Source organism: Electrophorus electricus, chromosome 12 (genome assembly GCF_041902795.1).
Source record: "Electrophorus electricus isolate QZ-2024a chromosome 12, ASM4190279v1, whole genome shotgun sequence".
Lineage (NCBI taxonomy): Eukaryota > Metazoa > Chordata > Actinopteri > Gymnotiformes > Gymnotidae > Electrophorus > Electrophorus electricus.
The window spans coordinates 10,107,501-10,131,996 of record NC_137508.1 but is presented as its reverse complement, the minus strand read 5'-3'; the positions used below and the strand labels follow the sequence as shown (position 1 = coordinate 10,131,996).

Genomic DNA, 24,496 nt, shown 5'->3' with positions numbered 1-24,496 from the left:
GGGCAGTTCTCAGTGAATCAATATTCTTATGGACATACTTCCCACTGGGAATGCTATACCAGACATCAAGAAGCCTGAAGTGATTTAGACTGGAAATTCCTTTCAGTCTAAGACTAAGGTCAGCTGAGCCTGGTCTGTAAAGTTAATGAACATGTATATTTAGCTATAAACATATCTATAGCTATAAAACCAGGTCAGACTCAGTTCATTTCAAATTATGAATTTAATGAAAAACAAGAGTGGTCATGAATTATGAATCTTTCCCACTACATTTTGGTAAATGAAGCTGTAGAGATGTAGCTGAGCTGCTTTATCAAGTGCATGTGCTCTGACAGGGAATTTACTCTTTCTGGATGAAGCAACTCTCCCTCATTTCCCTTTTATTGTGTGTGCATGTGTAAGCATTGGGTTGTAAACTGGATCAAAGGCCCTGTCCACCATTCCCTGTTAAATCTTTATGGTGTGCACTGATGTATGAGGGGCTTCTAACAGGCTAATGTGCCATTAAACATGACAGAGAAAAAAATCAATGTGCTTCTGAATGGTACTTTCCGAAACTAAATGAGCACAAGCAAACAGGTCCATAATTGAAGCAGTCTTGGTTTCTTACAGCAAGGCTACCCCCAGCCCCTTATCTTAAATAAGAACATTTTTCACACATTATTCTTCACAACATAAATATACATCTACTAGCTGGACAGCTGAAAGTCTCTCAAGATTTTCACTTTTTTATGTCTTAAAAATCATGATAATTTCACCATACTAGTATACATTTACAAATAAATGTTTTGAATTTAACATGTTGAGTACATGTCACATGTCAGTGGGAGAAGCAGGTCTCAGAGTGCCATTATGCTTCCACATGCTTGTCAAAGATCTTGTCATGTCTATAAACCAGCTTCCTTTTAGCCACACCACAACATAATCAAGAGAGAGCAGCTATATATCACTAAGGCTGTTTGCAGCCAGGTGGGACTGCAGTATGACTGCAGTTTACATGCAGATGTCAACTCCTGAGGAGTAGCATCATGAACACAGCATGGAGAGGGTGCGGAGAGGGTTGTCAGGCAAATGTGCAAACATGCAGTTAAAAAAAAAAGATAACATCAGCTTTGGCAAAATTGCTGAGTCATACAGTATCAGATTTTTTTTAATTTCCTGTGTAGTTAGAATGAGTAATTTCATATTCAGAAGATTGAACATATGAAAGCAGCTTGCTGCCACAGCAGGTATCTCTACTATGCACAGCTGCATGATCACTGTTTTTGAGAAAGTTCAAGAGGCAACAGCACACAAATGTCACACTTACTGTGCTTGCTCTAGCTTCTTTAGGAAATGTGTTTCAGGTTCATTCTGGGTGATCTCATTGTTTGGATTGGGAGTTAAACAGCAGAACCATCAACAATTATCATATGCAGCTTGGAAACTGGAAGGAAAGGAAAACTGTTTTCCTGTGTTTGTTCACATTGTTTCATGGTGCATACATGGAAGTGTGTTTAAAGAGTTATCCCATGCAAGGCCATTTTCCTCTCAAATTGCACACCTTACTCATGTTTGAAGTACTTAAGAGAGTCACATCACACATTTTAGAGCCATAAGGCAACCCACAGTGTAAAGACTGCCTTCTCCTGCCAGACACCACAATAGCACCCTTCTAACTATTCTAGAGCATTACAATCACAATCTGTTTTGTGATTCGAACATCATAAAGCTGGTTTTACAAGTTCTAGAAGCTAGTGTGCAAGTGTCTCAAAGCAAACCACATACAGTAAATCCACCCTCCATTTATCCACTATTGTAGGTACAATTTGTTGTGGCTCAGTATGGTGGGAGAATGTGGGCACTTGCGGGGTACACCTACATCAGTGCCAGTGTCTGGCCGTGTCCTATAGACTACCCAGGGGCGTGGTGCTCCCACTGGGAGATGCCCAGGGGCCAGGCAAAAATAACTGCACAGGTTTCTCACACTGTAACCCTGTATTCCCTGGCCTCAGAGCCAGGAAACAGGATAATTTCCTCAACAACCCACACCACTTTGCTTATTCCTGGAGCTGCCAAGCAGACGCAGGGCTGCACATAAGGACCCTTCAGACAGCATAGGGGCCCAGGGCTGGTGATAAGAAAGGCAATGCTAAAGACGCCCATCAATGGCTTCTCTCATGTATCTGTGACCTAAGGTATCAAACATCACATAAGTAGGTGGTTTTTGTGTTTGTTTTCTTTTCTTTTTTTGTACTATGGTTACAGCTCACTTTACTACATCCACGTCAAACCAGATTGAGCTCGTTATGTTATATTCAAGGGAATTTTCTAAAGTACACATTGTAAATATTGGTCATGACTAAAAACAAAGAAATGTTTTTGTCACTGCATACATGTATTTAATCCTACTCACAGCACTTTTCATACTAAAACAAGTAGTCAAAAACAGGCAAGCAATAAAGAGAAAAGATATAAGCTTGGCTTGTTGTGAAAAGTTACCATGACCGGCCAGACAAGCGTTTGCAAGGATGGTAAGTCCGCTTTCTCATGATAGTTACAACGTTGCCATGGATGTTGGGAGGAGGGGAGGGAGCGTACATTGTGTGGGGCCTGACTTAAAAAAGCAGGGGTGTGTGTGAACAAAGGGGGAGGAGAGAGAGGGAGTCCAAGGCAGACACAAATTTCACACAGAGATCAGGGGTTAATGGTGCCTGACTGGAGAACTGTTAGTCGCTATGTGAAGCCCAGCAGCAGCAGACAATAGACTTAGAAGGAAAAGCCTAATGATTCATTGGACAATCAGCCCCTTCCGACCAAGAGCTTTGACATTCCAAATTAGTCCAGCAAACACTGATGGAGAGTGTATGTTTGAACAATGCATTAAAGTTTATTTAGAAAACTACTGTCTCATACATAGTGTATATTGTTTAGCATGCCTGGTTTAATCCAGACAGGTAGCAAAGAAACCTACACATCTGAAAATTTCTAATTCTCCATGTTTGAAAAATCAGCTGCACTATCAAAGAGGAATTGCAACCTCATCTTTTCTCTAATGTTATCTCAACAGAAGTATCTAAACTCTGCCCCCCCCCAAAAAAAAGGAGAAAAAAAAAACTCACACCAAGCCTGTGTTAAATGAGCCGATTGTCCCGTGGCTGTCTAATGTGCCGAATGCTCTCCAGGCCTGTGAGAGAAGGTGGAGACACAAAAGCCCTCTGTCTCAAAAAGAGAGTGTGTAGTTACCTGCACATGCTCCAATTTCACAACTTTGCCTCAGCTGCAGCTGGACTGTGGAGTGACACTGTGGTATGGATCATCCGGCCTGTGCTGAAGGTTTTTGTAAAATATTAAACTTTGCAACCTGACATTGTCAGTTAATAAGCTTGTTTGTCTTATTTTGTATTTCGCACAGGTTGTTTCAGATGAGAATGAAGAGCAAGGCTTTTCATATGCCAAATGGGGAGATTTTTAATCAGATCCGAGTGGCTCATCACCTGGACACTCCTACAGAGGGAACGCAGATTATATGCTTCCCGTTCACTATAGGAAACAGGCACAAGTCCTTGGCATGTGGCAGGATTAGAGTCATGAAAGCTGCAAGGGAAATGCCATGCCTTTTCTGGAAGAGATCATTTCCTAACATTGTACACCCATGTGCACACACACAAAATGCATGCTGCATGAAAAAGCACAAAATTCTACTTCTTTGTTGATCTGAAATTTGTAGGCCATCACATCCAAAACAACTTCCTCCATTCGATGTCTACTACAGTCCCCAGGGGTAGACGTGTTAACAAAAGTCTCTTGAATGGCAATATATAATCCTTGCGAGAGAACACAAGTCCTCAGGTCTGAAGAATTTAAAAACGCACCCCACATTTCTGTATAATTGTTTGCTTGAAAAGGCTGAATACTAGAGAACTATTACTTATCTACTGAAGACAAGCTCATTAGTTTTTCAAGACACCTTCATTTACTTTGACATCCTGAAAATGATAAGTGTATCACAAGTGGTGGGTGTCTGTATTTGTGATTTCATAGTATAAATTATGACAAATTGCTGCAAGAGCCCAGAAAGTGCTACTTGCTTGTAGTTCCCCCGCATTTGCAACAACATAAATGTTTTCAATGAGACAACTACTGCCATCTACAGGATGATATTGCTTTGTTATGCAGCCTTTAAAATCCGACACTAGACCACCAACAAAAAGGTCCAGAAAGAAGAAAATGAAATGTTAAAATGAACCACTTTTATTTAACACAAGACAACCATAATAGTACTTCTTGAATAGAAAAATAATATGCACTTGGTTGCTTTGGGCTCATTGTTACTAAGTTTGGCTCTTTTCCATTCAGCATAAACCACCCATTGTAGCCAGCCCCAACTTCAGGTCACTGACCAAAGAAAAGATTAGGGGAGAAAAGGAAAAAAAACCCCCAAAAAAACCCCACCTCAACAGTTTTAATTACAGGTCATCACATTCTCATGAAATACTATTCTGCAATATTCTGCAAAGTAGGTAGGATCCTTTCGCAGAGTGTACCAGACTCCAGTCACTGATAACTGCGCTATCAAAACAATAGCTGAGCTTCTGCACCTCCATCTCCCTTCAACTGACAAAGAATGCCATCCTCATAGGATTAATTAAGACCCACTGAACAAACAAACTCAAAACTGTGAGGGTTAAGCGAATCTGCGTGCATTACTTCAGATGCATATCAAGAAACAGGATAGCAGCAAGTTAGCAAAGTGTTGACAAAGATATTAAACACAGAATGTGACTACCAATCTGTAACATCAGTAGAACAAAAAGCTTTTCACCCATAGCCTGGTTCTGCATGCTTTTATACAGCTCTGTCCAGAGCCTGATGTGAAGAACCTTTTAGCTCTACTCACTTTAGACATAAATAACATCATTATTGCTAATTAAACGCAAGCATACTAGCCCAAATTATGTAGAATGTTGACAGATGGGCACGGCAAAACAAACTGAAAAACACTAAAATTACTGGAATTGGAAGAAAGGGAAGAGGTTTCTTCAGAAGAAATGGTACTTTTAAAACAAGATTTTTTTAATAATCACATGAATTAGATTTTTACTGTACTGGAGATAATTTAGCTGTAAAATGTTGGGGGGGGGGATTATTTTAGGTCGAAGAATTATGAAGAGGAAAATTAAGTTACAATGAACTCCTCAGTCATTAAAATTCTGTACATGGCAACAACAAAATGGGGGAGGGGTATCTAAAAAGTTTGCTTGGGTTTAGTGCCTATTTACAGATCAAAAGGGAAGAATAAGTCATGGACAGAAGCAAAAGGCAGTTCAGTCATCTGAGCCATTAGCTTGAGTGTGCTGGTCACTGTCTTCAGGATGATCATCCTACACCAGACAGACAGACAACATTTATGCACAGAAGACAAGCAACTGCAAAATCTAAAATCTCACAGAATTAATGTAAGGCCAGAGTGTGAGAGTTAGTTCATACATTAGGCAGGACACTTTGTAACTCTTTCATGACTGTGCTGAGGCTGGAGAGGGTGTTGTGGAGCTGCTGCTGGTAACTGCCCCTCTGCTGCTCAGAAACCCTCAGGCTCTTCTCAGTCTCCCTCAGACTGGCCTTCACTTGCTCCAGCTCTTTCATCAGACCGCGGTTAGAGTCATCCAGCTCCGATATATGCTTAGCATCTTCATCTGTTAAACAAAACACTGCTTTAGCCACTTCACTTCCAGGTGCACATAAAATAAACATTCTGATAACTGGCAACTAAAATCTAAAAATGCTACAAACAAAAAAGTTCTAATATTCCATGAATTGACCCCGAAAAGGATAAAATCTCTGACTTTCCATGCCAGAAGTCCTGAAATTTCATAATAGTTTAGAAATTCAATAAATCAGTAGGAAGCCTGCTAGTGGTTAGAGACCTGTGTACATGGGGAGTACTATTGCACACACTGAGCATTACCAATTTTAGTGTCCTGCTGCATAAGCTTCTGCTCTATCTCCTCTCTGGCTTTCTCACTCTTGTCCAGTTTCTGCAGCATGCTGCCCACATCCACCATAGCACCATTATAAACGATAAGACTGCCCGACTCGCTGCTGTCCTCTGCCTCTCGCTTTGACTTCTGATTGGGTAGCAGAGGCCTGTTGCCTGTGGATCACAAGAAACCCACTGTTAATTCACAGCACTGTACAGACACTGCCTCTTCAATGTCCCATTTGTCTTTGTTGTATGTCTAGCCAGAATAAGTTACATTATCCAAGGTTTCCACAGCTGTAGCGGCCTAGCTATTGATAACTTACCCAGTAGGTTTTCTAGTTGAGCATCAGAAGTCCCTGCTGGACTGGGCTCATCTTTGGGTCTGTCAGTTAACTTACGATAGTAGCAGCTGTCCCTCACAACTGGCTTGTTCAAAAGTTTCTTCACCTGCAACACACATTCTCAGCCTATCAGCACCATCTCTCACAAATTCTAAATCGCACTAGACTGAAGTAATGATTATCCTTATATTGCATTTTTAAGATAAGTGAACCATGACCTGTTTAAGAACAAATTAACATGCTCTACTTTGACATAGAAAGCTAGAGTACCTGAGCTCGGGATAGATGCAGGCCTAGTGTGTACATGATCTCTTCCAGGTCTTTTTCTAATAGGTAACCACAGTGACTTTGATCAAAGTACACAAAAGCCATCAGAAGATCTTTGTCAAATGTCACCATCTGCTTCTTTTTCTCATCCTAAAAACAGACAGTAGTATAATAAAGGCCCATTTTCATCAGTGTCTGAATGTAGAACTTCATGAACCCCAAAACAACTTACTTTATCTTTAGACGACCTATCTTTTGATTTTCTGTCATCTCGACGGTCATCTCTCCTGTCCCTCCCATTGGAGTCTTCATCATCTTTATCTGAGAATGACAACAGCACTTATGTACAGAGCAGTCACGAACACTCGTCTCCATTCAAAGCCTGACAGGCCTTTCTGAATTCTTCCTCTCAAATGGGGTGAGACACAAACCATCATCATCATAGTCATCTGCATCCTCAGCCTCCAGTGGATCATATTCATCAGCATTGTTATTGCTGCTTTCATCTTCATTGTCATCTTCATCTTTGGACTCCTCTTTCCTCAGAACCCTCTCCTTGTCTTCATCCTAATACACAAGACCAAGGAGGGCCATAAACCAATTTTTAAGGGACGGCTCCAAGCCTCATGTACCTCCCTTAAGTGAATTCTCTGTTGCAGTTACCAGGCTGCTGCCTTTAGTCCAGGTACCTGCTCTATTTTTCAGATGCTGCTGAACAACATGAAATTTATTTCATTAGGTGTGACATTTGGAATGAAAAATTCAGGAAGACAGATTTCCAGAAGCATGGTTTGCGTTACCTATTTAAGAGCATTAAAAGGACCGATCAGTATACCATATAATGAACTAAACAATGCAGAGTAGGACTCAGAAATACTGATAGAGAGGAATAATGATTAGCTGCAAGTTACAAATAAGTAAAACACCATCCACTCACCCGTCTCTTCTCATCCTCCTCTCTCTGTCTCTTTGTGGCAGGCTCACCATTCTCCTCATCTTTATCCTTTTTCACATCCCTCCTTTCCACCTCTTTCCTCTCCACTTCTTTCTTGGCCTTTTCTTTCTTTTCTTTTTTGTCATCCTTGCTTGGAAGAGCTGCAAGAGCTTTGTAGATCCTGTATCCAAAATCTCGTTGAAGCATCTCATTGAAAAGCTCGGCAAACAAGGAGACCTAAAAAAAAGAGGACAGACAAATCCATGAAAATCATTTTTACAAAAGCATAAACCAAATGTAGCCTTTTTGAATGTTTCCTTGTTAGTTGCTGATAAAGTATCAACCTTTATAACAGTCCAAACCATTGTGCCATTCTCAGTGAGCACAGACCCGAGATGCATTTGTAAGTGGTATAAATAACCATAATAAAACATTTTTAAAATCCTGAAAAATATTTGATAATACAAAACCAAATATCACAAACATACTTTAATCAATTTAATTTGAAATCAGGATATTAATGTGCACTGACTTCTTGTGAAGCCATCTGAAAGAAAATTCATTTTCCCAACCTCAAAGGAATGCTCCTTATTGTCCTCCAGCCTGTAGTCCAGCAGCACACTTAGAGACATGATGCTGCAATCAAACTTTCCATTCTTGGCTGCCCAGTTTGGGTGGACGATGATGGTGGGTTCATCAGGGAGGACATAACGCCTTTCCCTACGCTGCCGCTCCAGCTCCTCCTGGCGTTTACGCTCCTCCTCCTGAAGCACGTACAAATATTCAATCAGACTAATATTACAAATAAACCCACCCACAAAATCAATACACTTTAAAATAATTCCCTTCTTTATGCATTTTGAGACCCCTTACTCATCTTGTTCATGAGTGCAGAACATAAACTTGCTAGCAGACACCTTCCTAATCATGCCTCACCTCTCGGTCTTCCTCCGTCCTGCATGGCTCCTCCTCCTCCACGCAAGCAGCCTCTGTCTTCTCTGGTTCTTTGGACTCTTCCACCTGCTCCTCCACCTTCAGCTGTTTGGTGAGCCGAGCTATTAGCTGCGACTTCAGCCCTTTGGAGCTCAAAGATCGGCTCTCAAGCTCTTTGCGCAGGTCATTCACCTGTGTACAGGCGCACACACACAGGCGCACACACACACACACACACACACACCTGAAGTTAGGGATGCTTTTCAGCAGAAAGGACAGCAAGGATGTTGAGCCTATTAAGGGGAAGCCTACCTTCATGGACTTCGGATCAAGCTTAGACCAGTGAGTGGGTGTTGTAACTTCTTTTAAATCGTCCTCATCTTTCTCCTCTTCCTCCTATATCAGGTCAGAGAAAGAGAAGAGAACAGCAGCAAAATGTTAAAAGCAACTTGCTGACATTGAGCTTCTGAAACAAAAGTGATCCGTGCAAGAAGCAAGGTCACAACTGTCTCTCATCGTCTCCTCCAACTGAGGTCTCGATTGGTCAAAAACCATAACAACCATATTTAAATAAATAAACAAATAAACAAACAAATAAATAAATGCCAAAACAGTACACTTCTAGGATACAGTAAAATAAACGCTCTCTAGCTTTGATAACAGATCCAAACCCCACCCATCAGCCAATCAATGCCAGTTCTGTGGAATACAAAAAGGTAATCAATGACAGTGGGTCCAAGAAATGTAAAATGTGACAGATGCGCTCAGATGGTCTCCAAACTCAGTGAGTGTACGGGGTCCCTATATCTACATTTTGCAACTTGATTTTTACTCCTTTCCCCCTCCTTTTTAACATCTAGTCATAGAGGACTGTCCTCGGATCAACCAACCTCCCTGGAAAAATCAAGTCCATAAGTCTAGGTACAGTCCAATCCAAGAATTATGTCAAATTGAAAAAAAGGGACAGACAAGAGACAGAACCTAAGGAGCTTTTCAGAGTTCAACAGATACTGATTTGAAATATAAAATCAATCATAAAAGAAAACATTCTAAAAACAGACATTTTAAAATCACAACTGGTTCTCCAGATTCCAGCATGTCTCTCCAAAATCCGAATAACTATAAAATATGTATATCCTAAATGCTTACTGTGGAATTTAATAGGACATTTTTCTGATTCCACATGTCATTATTCATGATTTTCCTCTAGATTACAGCTAACAGGCAGCGCTGGAAGCTGTTTTACCAGTTGAAGCAGTGTCATTAAATTAAGGCCTAAACTGTTCCGCTGTGTGTGAGACTGCGGGCTGGGTGGGGTGGTGGAGCGAGGGCGGTGCTGGGAGAGCAGGAAGAGGAAGCAGGAGGGGATGGAGGGGGTGGAGGAAAAGGGATGAGACACAGGGACAGTAGAAAGGGAATTTCTGAATGATGCCTGTGATACTTGTTTTTTTCTGTGTGTTTTTTGTTTTTGTTTTTTTTAGTGTTTTGTGTGTCTATTCCTGTGCCTGTGAGAAGCGGAAATGAGAAGAGAAGGATTAGCGTTCAGTGCCTGTTCTCCATCAGCCTCCTTCCGTTCAGCCAAGAGTTTCTCTGCCAGCTGCTCCTTGAGTCCGCGGGACAGCCCTTCCCACTCTGAGCGGGTAGGAAGACAATGCCAAACATCCGGGAGAAATAAAACCACTGTCTCCACATGTGCGGGAACTGTCCGCCCTTTGTGAGTCTCCTCAGGGCGGTGATAGCGAATCTCTGCAAAACGATACCTGTCGCAAAGGAAGAAGTGCATTGGAAAGAAACATTCTGTCAGACATCACACAAGGCCTAACCCCAATACACTCCCATACAGAGACACACAGCTCCACTCCCCCTGCCTCCCACTTGTGGTAAGATGACCCCAGAATGAAGTGCATGAAAACAGTCTGCAGATCTCCACAGTAGGTTCTCAGGATGAACGGCAGCCATGTATTGGGGAAACCGACACACAAACAAGAATGACATTCTGAACATTTCCCTGTTCCCTCCCGCCACGCCCCCTGCCCCTAGCAACCATCAGTCTGAACTGGATGCTTGTGTAGGATAGTTTACGTACCCCCGTGGCGCGAGAGAGACAGATTCAAAGACAGTGAAAGCAAGTTAAATATGCAAGATATTTAACACAAACCAAAAGGTCATAGAAAACAAAGTAACGGTGGCGTCTCCTCCTCCGGCTCCAGTTTTTGAGCAACAGATTAAATGCATTCACCACACAGATATAGAGGCAAAACTGCTACACACATTAGCAAAAAGGACATTGCAAAATAAAGAGAAAAGAAAAAAAAACCAAACAAAAATTACAGAAAAAAAAAGCATCCACCATGTCAGGAGATACAGCTTTTGTCAAAACCATGCAACGGGTCACAGACAGTTATCCGTTTTTCGATTGAGTTTTAGTTTTGCTTAGGGCTAGTGCTGATAAAAGTAAACATGAAAAAAGGAGAGATCAGAATAGTGTTAGAATAGAGTTGTACTTACCACTGGGTACATAAACTCAGATCAATGCCTGTCAGAGCCTTACAACAACGTATTGCTGTCTTTATAAGGACTGAAGCATCATTTTCTGGATCTGCTCCATCCAGGGAGGGAGACCAATGGCCACCAATGGCCATGGCCTCATCTTTGCCCCTCATACCAACCAGGAACTAAGAACAGGGGATCACAAAACACAAAAAGAGTCATACTACGTATCTGTCCGCTAAAAAAAAACAAAAAAACAAAACTGACAACACAAAAGGGTAGAAACAAAGCAACCAATAAATGAAACTTAAAGAGCAATGGACTGAGTTTAATAAAAAGCATGATGGTTGACATGGGGAGAGTCAACATCAGAGGAGCTTATTCCACAGAGCTAAGCACTGGGCAGTGGAATAGTACAGAGACATCAGTTAACTCCCACCAACTGCACGGACACGAATGAGCTACTGTGAGATAAACGGTGTAGACAAGTGACACTCAGCTGGGAGGCAGCAGCAAATCTTATTCTAGGCATGTACACAGTCTCACCACTTTATTAGGGCCACCTACTGTACAGCTGTAGCCAACAGGCTGTACATTTTACATTTAGTTCTATATTTGTAATCCACCCCTGCTCACTGCCCTATTGCACTCTGAGAGCAGTGAATCAACCAGACTGGAGAACATCACTTGTGCTTTTTTAATTTCCAAAAAATAGCTCCTGGAAATTTGACACAATTTTGCAGTAAACAAAAGATATCATCAGCCAGTTAACATCTGAGTATAGTGGTTGGTTAGCGTGGCTGGATTGGGACGTGCCTGGACACGCAATCTAATTAGACTGTCCATAACACAAATAACTGCCAAGACAGCTATCATTTTGTCCACTTCTGCAAGATGTAGTAGTGTTCTGAAGCCAGTGACTGACACTGATTAACAAATGTCAAACTCCAAACCACAAAGACCAAAAGCATAAAGGTGAAAGGGTGATTGTGGCTGTGGTCAGTAACAAATCTGTAGGTGGGATAACTTGTCTGGCTGTACCTTAATGAGGCGGGCCGGGTGCTGGAAAGAGTCTCTCAGCTCCTGAGGATCCTCCGCAAGAGCACAAGATTTGTGATACAGTTCATCCAGACTGGGGTTGGCAAGCAGCATCACCTACAACATACCCAAGAGATTTGCTGAGCAAGTACTCACATTAGAGAACAACACAAAATGCAAACAGAACTGACAAAACACACACAAAAAAGTTCAACCACTCATTAAAGAAAAAAATCAAGATCGTGCAAGTAACTGGGTTTATAAAAGAACTGTTGCTCACACCTTAGCACTGTAGGTGTGGTTGGCATCAGGAGGGTCCAGTACAGCGGTATTCTTCACTAAAGAGTCCACCTCTTTATGCATGATGTGGAAGTTACAGTAGTTTCCAAAAGTAAAAGGTCGCGATAAGGGGAAGGCATCCACCCACGTAAATACAGCATCAAAGAAGTCACTTGGGATGTAGAGGCTCTGATAACGCCGTCGAAGCTCCATCATGTCACAATTACACCTGAATAGTGAGTGTGTATGTATACAGGCACACACAGAAAAGGGGCACATTCACAAGGAGCTTTTTTCCCCCCTCACAGAAAGATTACAAATGAACAGTATGCCTGTGTTTTCACAGTACACAAACTCAACCTACCCATCAAGGGAGAACTTGGAGAACTGCACAGTATAACGTGGAACAACTCTGCGTGGGCGTCTTGGAGAGCGATCTCTTCGTGGTGAGCGATCTCTTGAACGCTTGCGTGTTGGAGAACGCTCCCTTGATCTTCTCCGCTCTCTCTCTCTCTCCCGACTACATCAAAATTAATCACAAAGCACATTTAAGTAGTAATTACAAATGCCACGTGACTTACATTGTGAGATCTCCCCCAGTTTCTAAAATAAAGCCATATTGACACAGTGGAGATATGTATGAGAAAAATGTTTTAAAGAATGTCCAAAATGAATGCCACCATTTACTCTTTATAATAACTATAAAAACCAGGGAGCATGACAACAGCTACTTCCCTGTGGTTCTTATAAATACAAAACAACAACAGTGACAATAGAATCCATATATCTGCCTATATTCTAGATTGAATAATAAAACATTTGAATTGTTTAAATCATGTAAATAACTAGGCCTATGCTTTTATCACCAACCACAAAAATAATCCTCATGTATAGTAAACCATGTTTTGTTTACTATAATAAACCCATGAATAACTGACACAGTGTGAATGGGCCCATCAAGAAAGCCAAGTACAATAGTGAAACATGAGCGACTGGCTCCTGACCTGCGGTCATCTTTCCTCAGGATCAGCTCGGGTCGGTCACTGCGGCTAGGGAAGCGAGGGGAAGGGTCCATGCGCCTGACGGGCTGAGGCTGGGGCATCATCCGCACCGGAGGCTGCAACAACCCCCCTGAAAACACAGAATCTACACGCGACACAACAGTGTCCATGTAAAACACAGTACACAGTACATTGGATCTTATTCATAACTATCTCCATGGCTCCATGGCCCCTACCTTTTGGGGGTGGCTGAGGCAACAGAGGCTGTGGGGGGTTCTGCAGCAGTGGGGCCAGAGAGGCTGCAGAGAGCTGGGCCTGAAGCAGGGATGGGGGTGGAGCCTGGGCTGGCACACTGAAGGTGGTTGGTGGAGGTAGAGACTGGATCATAGAAGGGCCTGGCTTCATCATGCTGGGCCCAGGAGGCTGACTCTACAAGAAAGAAATATGCCAGCCATAGAGCAAATCAGTTCAGTCACCTCAAAGGACTACATTAACTAAAATGGGACTAGTCAGTTTAGTGGCCATCTATGTGAAATACAGTCATTTTAGTAATTTACATAAAATATCAGTTGTAGTATGCAAACTGTGTGTGTAAACCAAATTTTATAAATGTTGTTGGTTCGTTTTCCAGTACATGGGGTTGAGAGTCTTGTTCTTAAGGGTGTGACCTGTTCTATGGGAGAAGTAGCTGAATGTGTTACGGTGCAGTGAACCACGCGAGAACAAAACACAGTTAAAGGAGAAAGAGCCAGAATGAAGTTCAGTTACAGCACCAATGTTATCACTTTTGGCCCCTGCTAAAAGACAGAAGCATACGATTGCATTAAAAATGGAAGGCATGGTTGGTGAAGAAAATTAAGGCTCAATGAGAATCCACATTTTTTCTTTGCTGAAAAGACTCTCGCTCTGTCCCCTTATTATACACAGACAGGTCTAGGAAATCTCACTAGATCACCTTCCCTGGAAGGACTAGAACATGGTTCTCAAATCCAAATCTTGGAGGGCAGCAGCACTTCCTAGTTCTGTTTTTCTTTGTTCAGACACACCTGACAACTGTCAACTTCAAGTACCTTAGAGGTTGGGAAACACTAAAGTAGAAAGTTCTGAGGGCTTCCAAGATTTGACTTTGAGACTCCTGGAGCAGAATGTGCCCCTTTCACTTCCAAGTACAGGTTAGTTGCGCAGAACAAAACTTCAGCTAGTCTGTGTTTGTCATGCACTTACTCACTAATCATGTTAACATGCTAAGATTATAAGGCAAATGTAAAAAGCCAACAAACGCTTCAGCACAAAAAAAAAAACAACAACAACAACAACAACAACCACACCACATCCTCCCAGCCTTAATTTCACAGACAACACTAATTAGCCAAAGGCAGACTGAAATGTGAGAAAACGGCATCAGATCTGTCATCCAACACACAAGCTTAGAGCTGTAAAACAGGAGGAGAAAGCAAGAACATTTTAGCAGCAAATCATCTTGGGCAGACAGAAAAGAAACCGAAGAACTGTAAAACACCTAACTAAACACCTGTTTGTGCAGTGAAAGAACAGCATTAGAAAGAGAAATAGGGAAAGAGGAGGGGAATGCCTGAGTGGTGGGGGTTACATTTGGTCTCGAGTCCAGCGCAGAGTGTATGTCAGAGTAGCGCTGCACTCCTGCGTCAGAGTAAAAGCTGGACAGTTGTGGGGAAACCTGAGGTAAGGGCTGGGGCGGCTGGTGCTACATGGAGATTGAGAACAAAGACATCAACGGCAGTGCAGTGGTACGCTTTGAAAGCAGAAGAGGATGAGAATATCTTGATCGTTTTATTGTGTAAATTCAGTTTGGTAAATTAGGTGTGCTCACCGTTTGGTTGGGCAGCTGAGGTAAAGTCTGAATGCGCTGAGCATTCCACTTGAAGGGCATGTTGGGATTATAGACGGCCTCTACTAGAACACGATCACCCACTTGCGGTGTTTTTCCCTTTACCGCACTAGACACACAACAGAAATACTTGATTTATCTCAGTGCAGCTCACTGTCATTTTTATGCCAGCATCTTGCTAGCACGAATGAACCTCTTGGGTCATGCAAATAATTTAAACCCCAGCTGCAGTGTCACCTCTCACCTAAGTTGGAAGAACACATCTTCATCCACAAAACCAAATGTGTCATGCAGCTTGTTGACGACCCCAGTGAAGACACGTTGTTTCTGAGGCTGTGTCTGCTGTTGGTGACTGGAGCGAGGGGTCGGGTATGACACAGTGATCTGGGCTGCCTGTTGCGGGTTCGACAAACTCAGACTAGTAGGCAAAGCAACTGGAGGCTGTGGATTACAAACCATACAGTTAATATCAAACAGAAAAGCACACAGATAGAAGCAATTATTAATAGAAATTTTAGGGTGTACATAAACACTTCTGGAATAAAGAAATTAAGGCTAAATTTTCTAAGACTTAATATTACAAAGGCATGTTGTACACACAGCATGCCTTTAATACAGTGCCTCCAAGTAGTATTCAACCCCCTGCAGATTCTACAGGTTTACACATTTGGAGTTAACTTAGCATTGTTAAATTTAGACTGTAGATGGGCCTGGACATGTGAAATGCACTGCAGCAAAAAAGAATATTATTTCTCTGTTTATTTTTAGTTTTTTTAATTTTGCCAAGTGTACCAGAGGGTCAATTATTATTTAACCCCTCAAACAATAAGAACTCTGTGCCCTTAATACGCAAGAAGTAATTGAGGTATTAAGAACAATGAGCTGCACATGCTTGAATTAATTTTCTGTTTTTTCCCCACCTTTTCTGACTTTAAAAGCCTCTCCCCAAACAAGTGAACAGCATTTACACATGGGAAAGACTAAGGCACATTCCAAGGCCATCAGAGACAAAACTGTGGAGGGTCAAGGTTGGCAAGGGGTACAAAACCCTTTCCAAGGAGTTGGGCCTCCCTTTCTCCATCGTTGGGAGCATCATCCGGAAGTGTAACGCTTATGGAATTACTGTTAAACTTCCACGTCAAAGTTTCCTCCTGTGCTGTGGCAAGGCTTGTCTGAACGGTCAAGGCTGACCCAAGGACAACAAGGAGGGAGCTCTAGGAAGATCTCATGGTGGTGAGGACATTGGTTTCAATAAATACCATAAAGTAACGTACTCCACTGCAATGGTCTCTGTTCCAGGTGAGCCCGTAAGGTACCTTTACTTTCAAAGCGTCATGTCAAGACCTGTCTAAGGTTTGCTCATGATCACTTGGAGGTCTGCCTCAGAGTCTGGTTTAAGGTTCTCTGGTCTGATGAGACCAAGATCAAGGACTTTGGTGCAGACCACACTCAGGTCGTTTGGCAAGAGGATGGCACTGCCTACTACCCCAAGAATACCATCCCTACAGTCAAACATGGTGGTGGCAACATCATGCTGTGGGGCTGCTTCTCAGCCAAGGGGCCATCTGGTCTGCATCCATGGGAAGAGGGACAGCACAGCCCATCTGGAGATTTTGGCCAAAAACATCTACTCCTCCATCATGGATCTTAAGATGGGTCATCATTTCATCTTCCAACAGGACAACAACCCCAAGCAAACAGCCAAGAAAACCAAGGCCTGGTTTAAGAGGGAAAAGATCAAGGTGTTGCAGTGGCCTAGTCAGTCTCCTGACCTTAACCCAATTGAAAACTTGTGGAAGGAGCTCAAGATCAAAGTCCACAAGAGATGCCCAATGAACCTAGACAACTTGGAGAAGATCTGCATGGAGGAGTGGGCCAAGATTACTCCAGAGACCTGTGCCGGCCTGATCAGGTCTTATAAAAAACGATTAATAGCTGCAAACAAGGATTATTCCACAAAATATTAAACCTAGGGGTTCAATAATAATTGACCCCAATTCTTATGCTTCAAAATGTATTAGAATTTAATTGAGCAACTGCAGGGGGTTGAATACTACTTGGAGACACTGTATAAACCACACACACACACACACACACACACACACACACACACACACACACACACACACACACACACACACACACACACACACCACAACCAAAAGAAAAAGCAGTAGTACTTTTCAATGTCTCTTGAACGCAAAGGCATGAGGGAGCAAATGTAACCAACTGTGGAGAAATATAGCAGTGAAGCTCACCTGTGACAGCAGTGCAGGCTGGGGCTGTGGTAGCTGGGAACAGAATGAAGAGAAAAACAACGCAGAAATGAGTACTAGGCAGCAGGTGTGATCTACAGAGCTCAAGACAGCATACCACCATTTAATACACCTGGTCTAATGTGCACTTTGCCTGGTATATAGAGTTTGTGGACATTAAAAAAAATTTTTTACTATGTGCTTACAATTTATTTTCCACTTGTATGTTCAGAACATGTTTTAGTGCTGATAAGCAGTAATACACTGAATTCTAAATCACTCATCAAGACGGGAAAACAAAACCAAGACTTGTGGTGCACCAGGCTGCACTATGTTGGAATTAGTGTTGCACGGTACCAGTACTGAAAATGTACTGTAGTACTACAGTTTTGAAAACAGTACTATACTGGCATTTTGAAAACATATACTTTTATTATGCAAATGGATACTTGATCTGTCTAATATGCAGCTGTCTCTAAGCACAATGCTGACAGCTGTGACATCACTAGTGGTGTATATCATTGTGGGGTACAGCACTGACATTTTTTAATATGAGCTGCAGCAAGAGATGCAACCTTGCATGGGGGAGTGAAGTGAGTTGAGACCAATGGTAGAGAATGTGTACCACTTTTCTGTTTTGTTCAGAGACTAGATTTACGAGATGTGAGCAACTTCAGTTTTAAGATGACCTGTTTTTAGGTGTTTCTGTACAAAAAAAGGCAGAGCCTCTAAACACAGCAGCTGTACAAATGCAGTTTTAAAGTCTCACAAAAGGAGGAAATGTCAAATCTGGCCAAGCATCTGAACAAACATCCCAACCTTTTCACAGAATTCAAAAGACAGACAGGTGATAGTGTGATCTAAAAGCCTCTCTGCTGCAGTAATATACATATTCCTACATGTGTGTATAGTGCTCATAGCCCCATTCAGATGGGATTAAATGTGCATGGGTCATGGGGCAATTTCCACTAAAGACCCTTAAGAAGCACGAAACTAAACAAAACAAAAAAAACCCAATAAACAAATAAATAAATAAAAAAAATTAAAAAGATGCACATGAAGTCACTCAAGCAGTTTTTGGTCTGGCTGGCAAATCTTCCACTCCATAGGCTCTCGTAGCACATTATCCAGAGGAGAAAGAAACTAAAATCATTGAGAAAAGCAAGATCCTGCAGGCGTATTTAAAGGATTGTAATTGCAGGTTGTTAAAAATCTTTACTTACTAGTTTGAATATTAAGGTCTAATATTAAATGCTGTTCAACTAATAACTGTAAAGGACTCTTTATATTCAAACTGCTGCAAAAACCTGGGTTAATAGAAAATATAACATACTGGAAACTCACTTGTCCTGTAATTTTAATGCTGTCCGGTTGCATGCATTTCATCACTGAGGAAACACTAGCTTGGATTATAGCTTCATAATGTACAAGCTGATAACCACACTAAGATCAAACACCACCAATATTGTTTCGCCTGCTCACTATTTTGTCCTGCACCAGAATATATTGTACGTTTGTGGGTTTTGGTTTGTTTTTCTTTTGTTAAACCATTGCCTTCTTCAGGAGAAGATAATAGGAGCAATAAGTAATTTACCACTTTAAAAGTGGCAAACTATTTATGAAAGTGATAACTGTATATTTTTATATAAAGTGAAGCTCACATCGACTTGCTTTGCAGTCTTTAAATGAACCAGTTTATCATCCCCCACATCGAGGCAGCCATGTTTAAAATGGATTTAGTACAGAATGGCCACTAGGTGTCAATATAATGGCTGTTTCATAATGTGAAGAGCAATAACTGGAAAAATGATTTAATGCAACTTTAAAAATAGCTGACGTATTTTACTTTTAATGCACACCAATACAGATTCTCTACCGGCTGACCACACTGTACTTAAATGGCACTACTTTTCAACTTATTTGTTTAGCAGGACAGTTACTGCACATCTCCAACCAATTAATGCAGATTTAAGACATTTACTATTTTTGTTGCCATCTAAGGGGTAACTGGGACCTTTTAATTTCATCTGCTTTTTGTTTTCTACAGGAAAACATCCATAATAACATCCATTTTGAGTTTTTGCATCATCAATAAATAACTGAATATAATGTACTTTAAACTAACAAGAAATAAATTCTAAACTATTCCTTTAGAATAGTTGTTTGTAGAAGTCAGAGGGTAGCAGCCACTCTTGGTTTTGAACCCGGAGTTGTCCATCTGAAAAATGTGTGCTCTGTACATCAACCACAGCAGATGCCAGAACACACATTTTACCCTCCGAGCGCTCCCTCACATTGCTTAATCCGGGCATGTCCTGATAATGCTCCTCATGAAAAAGACAACTTTACTGATCTCTTTGAACTGTGGCATGAGGTCATGTCACTGCTAGACTGAACCTCAAATATGATCTAGTAAGATTTAGCTAAATACCTTCCATCATATCTAGTCTTTGCTAAACAACCTTGTTTGTTACAGCTTTTTAAATGCTACTCCAAACCTCCCTGCACAATGAGAAAGCACTTTGATATTCATTATTCATATCAAGAACTTTTTTCCAGCCCCCCATTAAAATCCATTTCTGTAATATAATGATTTTACATACTAGATTTTACATACCAGATTTCCTGGGGATTAACAGTTCAGTTTTTCACTTGGGGGAGATACTGACACTTGATGTACATGTGTCTCAAATGCACATACGCATTTTTACTCTTCTTGCTTGCTTCAAAGGTTGTCTAACAAATTAAAAGAAACTCTAAGGTGTCCAAGTACTTCATATGAACCAAGTTACTGACTGCACCCCACAATTAATCATCTCAGACCTTGAGATGAATGTCAAAATGCAGCAGTGGAACTCATCCTAGGCAACATCTAAATCCAACCAGCAATATTATTAACTACTGCACATATTCATTCTAACAACCACCATAACAACAAAAGAACCCAAAAATATATTTGACACCTCTGCCCCGACTGATTCTTAGTGAGAGGGGTATGCAACATTTATGCCATTATATTTACCAACTTAGCTAGGTAACCAAGTAGCCAACTACCATAATGTGTTGAGCAGTGCATGCAACATTCTTAAGCATTCTTTTATGCGATAAACTCTATAATAGTGGAAAATGTTTAAGAGTTGTTACTGATTTTGTTAATACATGTATTAATGTTTCATTCTACCATTTACAGGTACAGTTCTTTAGAGAAGCAATGTAGCACTAGTTGTGCAACCTTGCTAACAAGTCACCTATCTGCAATGTAAATGTCATGAAAATTAAAATGGATATCTAGCTACCTAAGGAAAGAGCTTCAGTATATCCCAACAGATTATGCCCACATAAAATAGTTATCAAATTTGCTCTGATTCTTGTTATACTTCTATGCAGATTATCAAAAATCTCATGTAGGTTTTTGCAACAACACATGGCATCGTATATTAATTATAAAAGCAGATATAAATACCATAAAAAGGTACCCATTTAGCTTGTGGGCCAAAAATAGTTCAAATTTTGTTTGAGCGATTAAATGTTAAATGAAACCAATTCACTACTTGAGTATTTTTACTATATACTGTCTTTTACTAAAGTAATTTCAATAACTACTTTTACTTCTACTTGAGCATTTAATTTTAAAGTAACAACACTTCCACTTGAGTACAATTTCTGGTTGCTCGATCCACCTCTGCTCTCAGTTGAGAAGAGTGTAGGTGTTTGTCAGAGCAAAGTAAGCAACAGGTATGCATATGTACCTGATGAGGGACATTGTACAGGGTCTGCTGAGGAGGCGGCTGTGGTGGGGGAGCCTGAGGTGGAGGCTGTGGTTGCTGTTGCTGCTGCTGGTACTGCTGAAGAGCTGAATTGATCTGAGACTAAAATTAAAACATACATTACTGACTCGAGGATATACACTGCAGCTGTGAGGGAATAAGATTACAGCCATATTAAAGATGATATTGCAGTACAGAGCATCAGTGTGAACCCTTCACATACATGATAATGAATAGCAGATGTTTCATAAAGAAATATTTCAGTAAGATAAGCCTAGAATGAGGACCAAATTCTCAATTTTTGGTTTATATTATTCAATTAAGTGACAAATCCTGCCTTGTGTAATACTCCAGCAGTGTTTACTAACAACACAACATATGACCACTAACAATCTGAAGACAAGACCATTAACAAAGTCTTTGCATTATACATGAATAGGGTCATTTTGGTTTCACTCCAGTGCTCAGTGCAGTGCAGCCAAGCATTGTAAAGGAAATCACCTGTTGTAAAGCAGCTGCAGCAGCTGCCGCAGCTTGCTGTTGAAGGGCTGCTGTCTGCTGGGAGATCTGGTAGTTGGCAGCTGACTGGGTGTTGAGAGAAGCTGCAGCCAAAGCAGACTGCTGAGAGTACATAGAGGGAGATGCACCCAAGAGAGATGGCTGCTGAACACCTAAAGCTACAGCAGGACAAACAGGCCATAAGAAATCATATGCAATTTTGGTGCACTACTGATACAGCTTAGCACAACCAATTCACAAAAATGGGAAAGAGACTGAATCAGACTGACAAGCAGATAGCAAAGTACACTGAGCAAAGTACATGACCTCATGGTTAGGTAAAACATTTTTTAAAAAATGGACCACTTATCTATTTAGCATAAGAAACATGATCTTGGAAAATTGGCTGCTGCTAATTCGTGCTCTCAAAACAAAATATTTCAAATATTCATTTTCAAAGCTTAAGGTAATAGGCATGAGTACATTTATGACCAACTACATCACATTTTATTACTTACAGTGTAAACTGTTCAGGTCGAGAGACTGTCCTGAGTGCCCAGGTTGCGATACCGCTGTTGCGGCAAATTGTGCCGCCCACGGAGGGTTCTTCTGCCCCCCAAATTGGGCCATGGAGACCAGCTTGATGGACCAACAGCAAGTAATATCCTGTTCAAATTGTGATTGTACTCATCATTGCATTAAATCTCCCAAGTCTTTAATATAACGAAATCTAGATAATAGCTTCCTAACTACACTATTTAAATTGTTATGGTAGCAAGCCATCATACTGTCAGGTTCAGCTGATAGTTACCTAAATAGCTAGCTAACTGGCTAGATAACTTTAGGCTAGTCTTCAGCTGTCATGGTTATAAATACAGAGTTAACTGTCAGGAAGAGTGCAAAATACATTAGCCGTGCTGACTGACTATTCAATTATAAAATAAACAATGCCTATATCTAGCCAACTACTGTCTACAGTTTAGGACAGACGTAGCTAGCTTGTAGGTTAGCTCAATAAGATATTTAGCTATAGCCAAATATATGAATCACTGCATTAAAATATCTTATTATACCGGGCCTGAAAGCTAGCTAGGCAGTGTTTTATGTACTGTAATCTACAGCTGCACCAAGATATCATGAGCTAAATTAGCTTATGTAGCTGGTAGCTAGCCACGCTACAAGCCACATAGCTAGCTACTAAGCAACTGATGATTCAAACAGCTATGATACAAGTTTCGAAAGAAAAACTCTAAAAGTTGCGTACTTAGATACTTATACGGAAATAAAACTGATTTAGTGGTTAAAAAACGGGGGATGGGGGTGCAGCAAGCTATCCAAACAGTTAAACGTGCAACATTAGCTAGCTCAGACATTTGAGCGTGCCGTGTTGTAGCTACTTTGTTAGCTAGTTAGCTAGCTAGCTAGCTAGTTATCCTAGCTGGCGAGCGAAACCACTATCTTAGCTAATTAAGGCCCAAGGATTAGCTTGCAGTTAGCTTTGGCGCTATTGTTGGTCTTTCGGGTAATGGCAATAATACAACATCAATAAAATATTTAATAAAGCCTAGGTTACTGACTAACTATGAGTAAAAACATTCTAAAAAATATGCACATAATTATTTGCAATCCGATCATTTTTATCACCTTACCCTGTATCCTATGTTGCACCGGTTGACCAGATACGGGACTGTTAAAATTGGAAACGCATGCGCAATTTGTTAGGACGACGCAAAGCAACTCGAATAAGATTTCGTAATACTTGTTTGAATGAATAATCTGATTCGCTATCTGTGAAGAGCATCGCTTGTAAATTCGATTCAGGCCTATAGCAACGGCACAGAAATGACCATTATCTCACCATAATGCATCCTATTTATCCATTCAAATTCAATTTTATAAGTGAACATTTTATAATCAATATTAATTGAAACGTGATTCACGTTCTTTTAAAGTAAGTAACTTGCTGCTAACGATATTTCTATCTTTTCAAAAAAGAAAATGATATTTGAAGTTTTAAGTTCAAAACAAGGAAAAGACAAGGAAAAGTTATGTTCTTATTTTGCATTATTTAATTGAATTCCAAACTCAGATATTTGATGAAATATCCACTCCAGTGTGATTCTCAAATTCTACCCTACACTAAACAGACAAGAACTTAATATTAAACAATTTAAGACACTTTTTTTCCAGGCTTATCACTATTCAGACTTTTTCTAAACTAAACCAAAAGCTTTCTGTCAAACCTATAGCATCTTAATCTGTTGTAAATAATCTTGCAGACATAAACATGTAAAATGGTAATTTAATACCTGAAAGAAATCTGGTCTAAAGAGTTCATATTTACCAAAACATCTTGCTATATCCCTGAAATCCTTCTACTGGATAACATGCACACTTGTATTCAAATGTAACAAAATAAATATTGGTGGTTTGGAAATTAAGCCTTAATTTTTTGTTAAATAGTTACAATATTGAACTTACTGATGAAGTACAATATATACCTTAATTATGAATTGCTTGAAACAAACTTTAAGATATATCTTAATTGCTTTTTCGATATTCAGTGCTCTTTTGATTTTCAGTGGATAATTTGCATTGTTGATTGAAAAGATGGCTCTATTCCCACAGCATATTTACAACCACTTGGCAGTGCAGCAGTTCTGGCTGCACTGTCAGCAATGCAATATTTGGTAATTATGAAATATATTCACATTAAATGTCAATTTCTAGACTGAATAAAATTACATTTCAAATAAATTATATTGGGTAAAATGAAAATTAAATCTAAAATGAAAACTCCAGGCTGAGTATTCATACTAAATGTTTTAAAGACTCCTATATAATGCAGGAGGTGGAGAAAATGT

The 24,496-nt window shown here is 40.6% G+C and overlaps 2 protein-coding genes across 6 annotated transcripts in view; both read right to left on the bottom strand.

The window, feature by feature from the left end:
- Nucleotides 1-4,210: 4,210 nt before the first annotated feature.
- ccar1 (cell division cycle and apoptosis regulator 1) lies at nucleotides 4,211-23,333 on the bottom strand. Of its 4 annotated transcripts, none has more exons than XM_027023505.2 (26): nucleotides 23,282-23,333; nucleotides 22,151-22,298; nucleotides 21,636-21,811; nucleotides 21,117-21,236; nucleotides 17,371-17,403; nucleotides 15,357-15,553; nucleotides 15,095-15,221; nucleotides 14,855-14,968; nucleotides 13,482-13,674; nucleotides 13,249-13,390; nucleotides 12,609-12,764; nucleotides 12,248-12,473; nucleotides 11,969-12,082; nucleotides 10,946-11,112; nucleotides 9,987-10,197; nucleotides 8,750-8,833; nucleotides 8,441-8,629; nucleotides 8,077-8,268; nucleotides 7,508-7,741; nucleotides 7,002-7,137; nucleotides 6,803-6,891; nucleotides 6,574-6,720; nucleotides 6,286-6,409; nucleotides 5,948-6,133; nucleotides 5,470-5,675; nucleotides 4,211-5,363 (listed from the first exon to the last, which is right to left on the bottom strand). In XM_027023505.2, the coding sequence occupies exons 2-26, from the start codon at nucleotides 22,260-22,262 to the stop codon at nucleotides 5,307-5,309; spliced, it is 3,732 nt and encodes a 1,243-aa protein (XP_026879306.2). In that variant the 5' UTR covers nucleotides 22,263-22,298; nucleotides 23,282-23,333; the 3' UTR covers nucleotides 4,211-5,306. The 4 variants fall into 4 exon arrangements, with proteins under 4 accessions (XP_026879306.2, XP_026879307.2, XP_026879308.2 ...); XM_027023506.3 differs by having other exon boundaries at nucleotides 22,151-22,271; nucleotides 23,282-23,323; XM_027023507.2 differs by lacking the exon at nucleotides 14,855-14,968.
- A 345-nt stretch (nucleotides 23,334-23,678) lies between these two features.
- Nucleotides 23,679-24,496, bottom strand: part of zgc:110319 (NFU1 iron-sulfur cluster scaffold homolog, mitochondrial) — a 6,065-nt gene continuing 5,247 nt past the window's right edge. For both annotated transcript variants that reach the window (XM_035531860.2, XM_027023508.3), the window contains exon 8: nucleotides 23,679-24,496. This exon is cut by the window's right edge and continues 1,169 nt beyond it. The gene's annotated coding sequence lies outside the window, so the exon portion shown is untranslated.

Excerpts from the sequence above, each read along its gene's own strand:
- ccar1 (XM_027023505.2), bottom strand. The coding sequence starts at position 22,262 with ATGGCCCAATTTGGGGGGCAGAAGAACCCTCCGTGGGCGGCACAATTT. Across the intron at positions 10,198-10,945 it reads CTGAGTTTATGTACCCAGTG|GTATCGTTTTGCAGAGATTC; the intron begins GTAAGTACAACT and ends CCTTTGCGACAG. Across the intron at positions 7,742-8,076 it reads ATAAGGAGCATTCCTTTGAG|GTCTCCTTGTTTGCCGAGCT; the intron begins GTTGGGAAAATG and ends TCTTTTTTTTAG.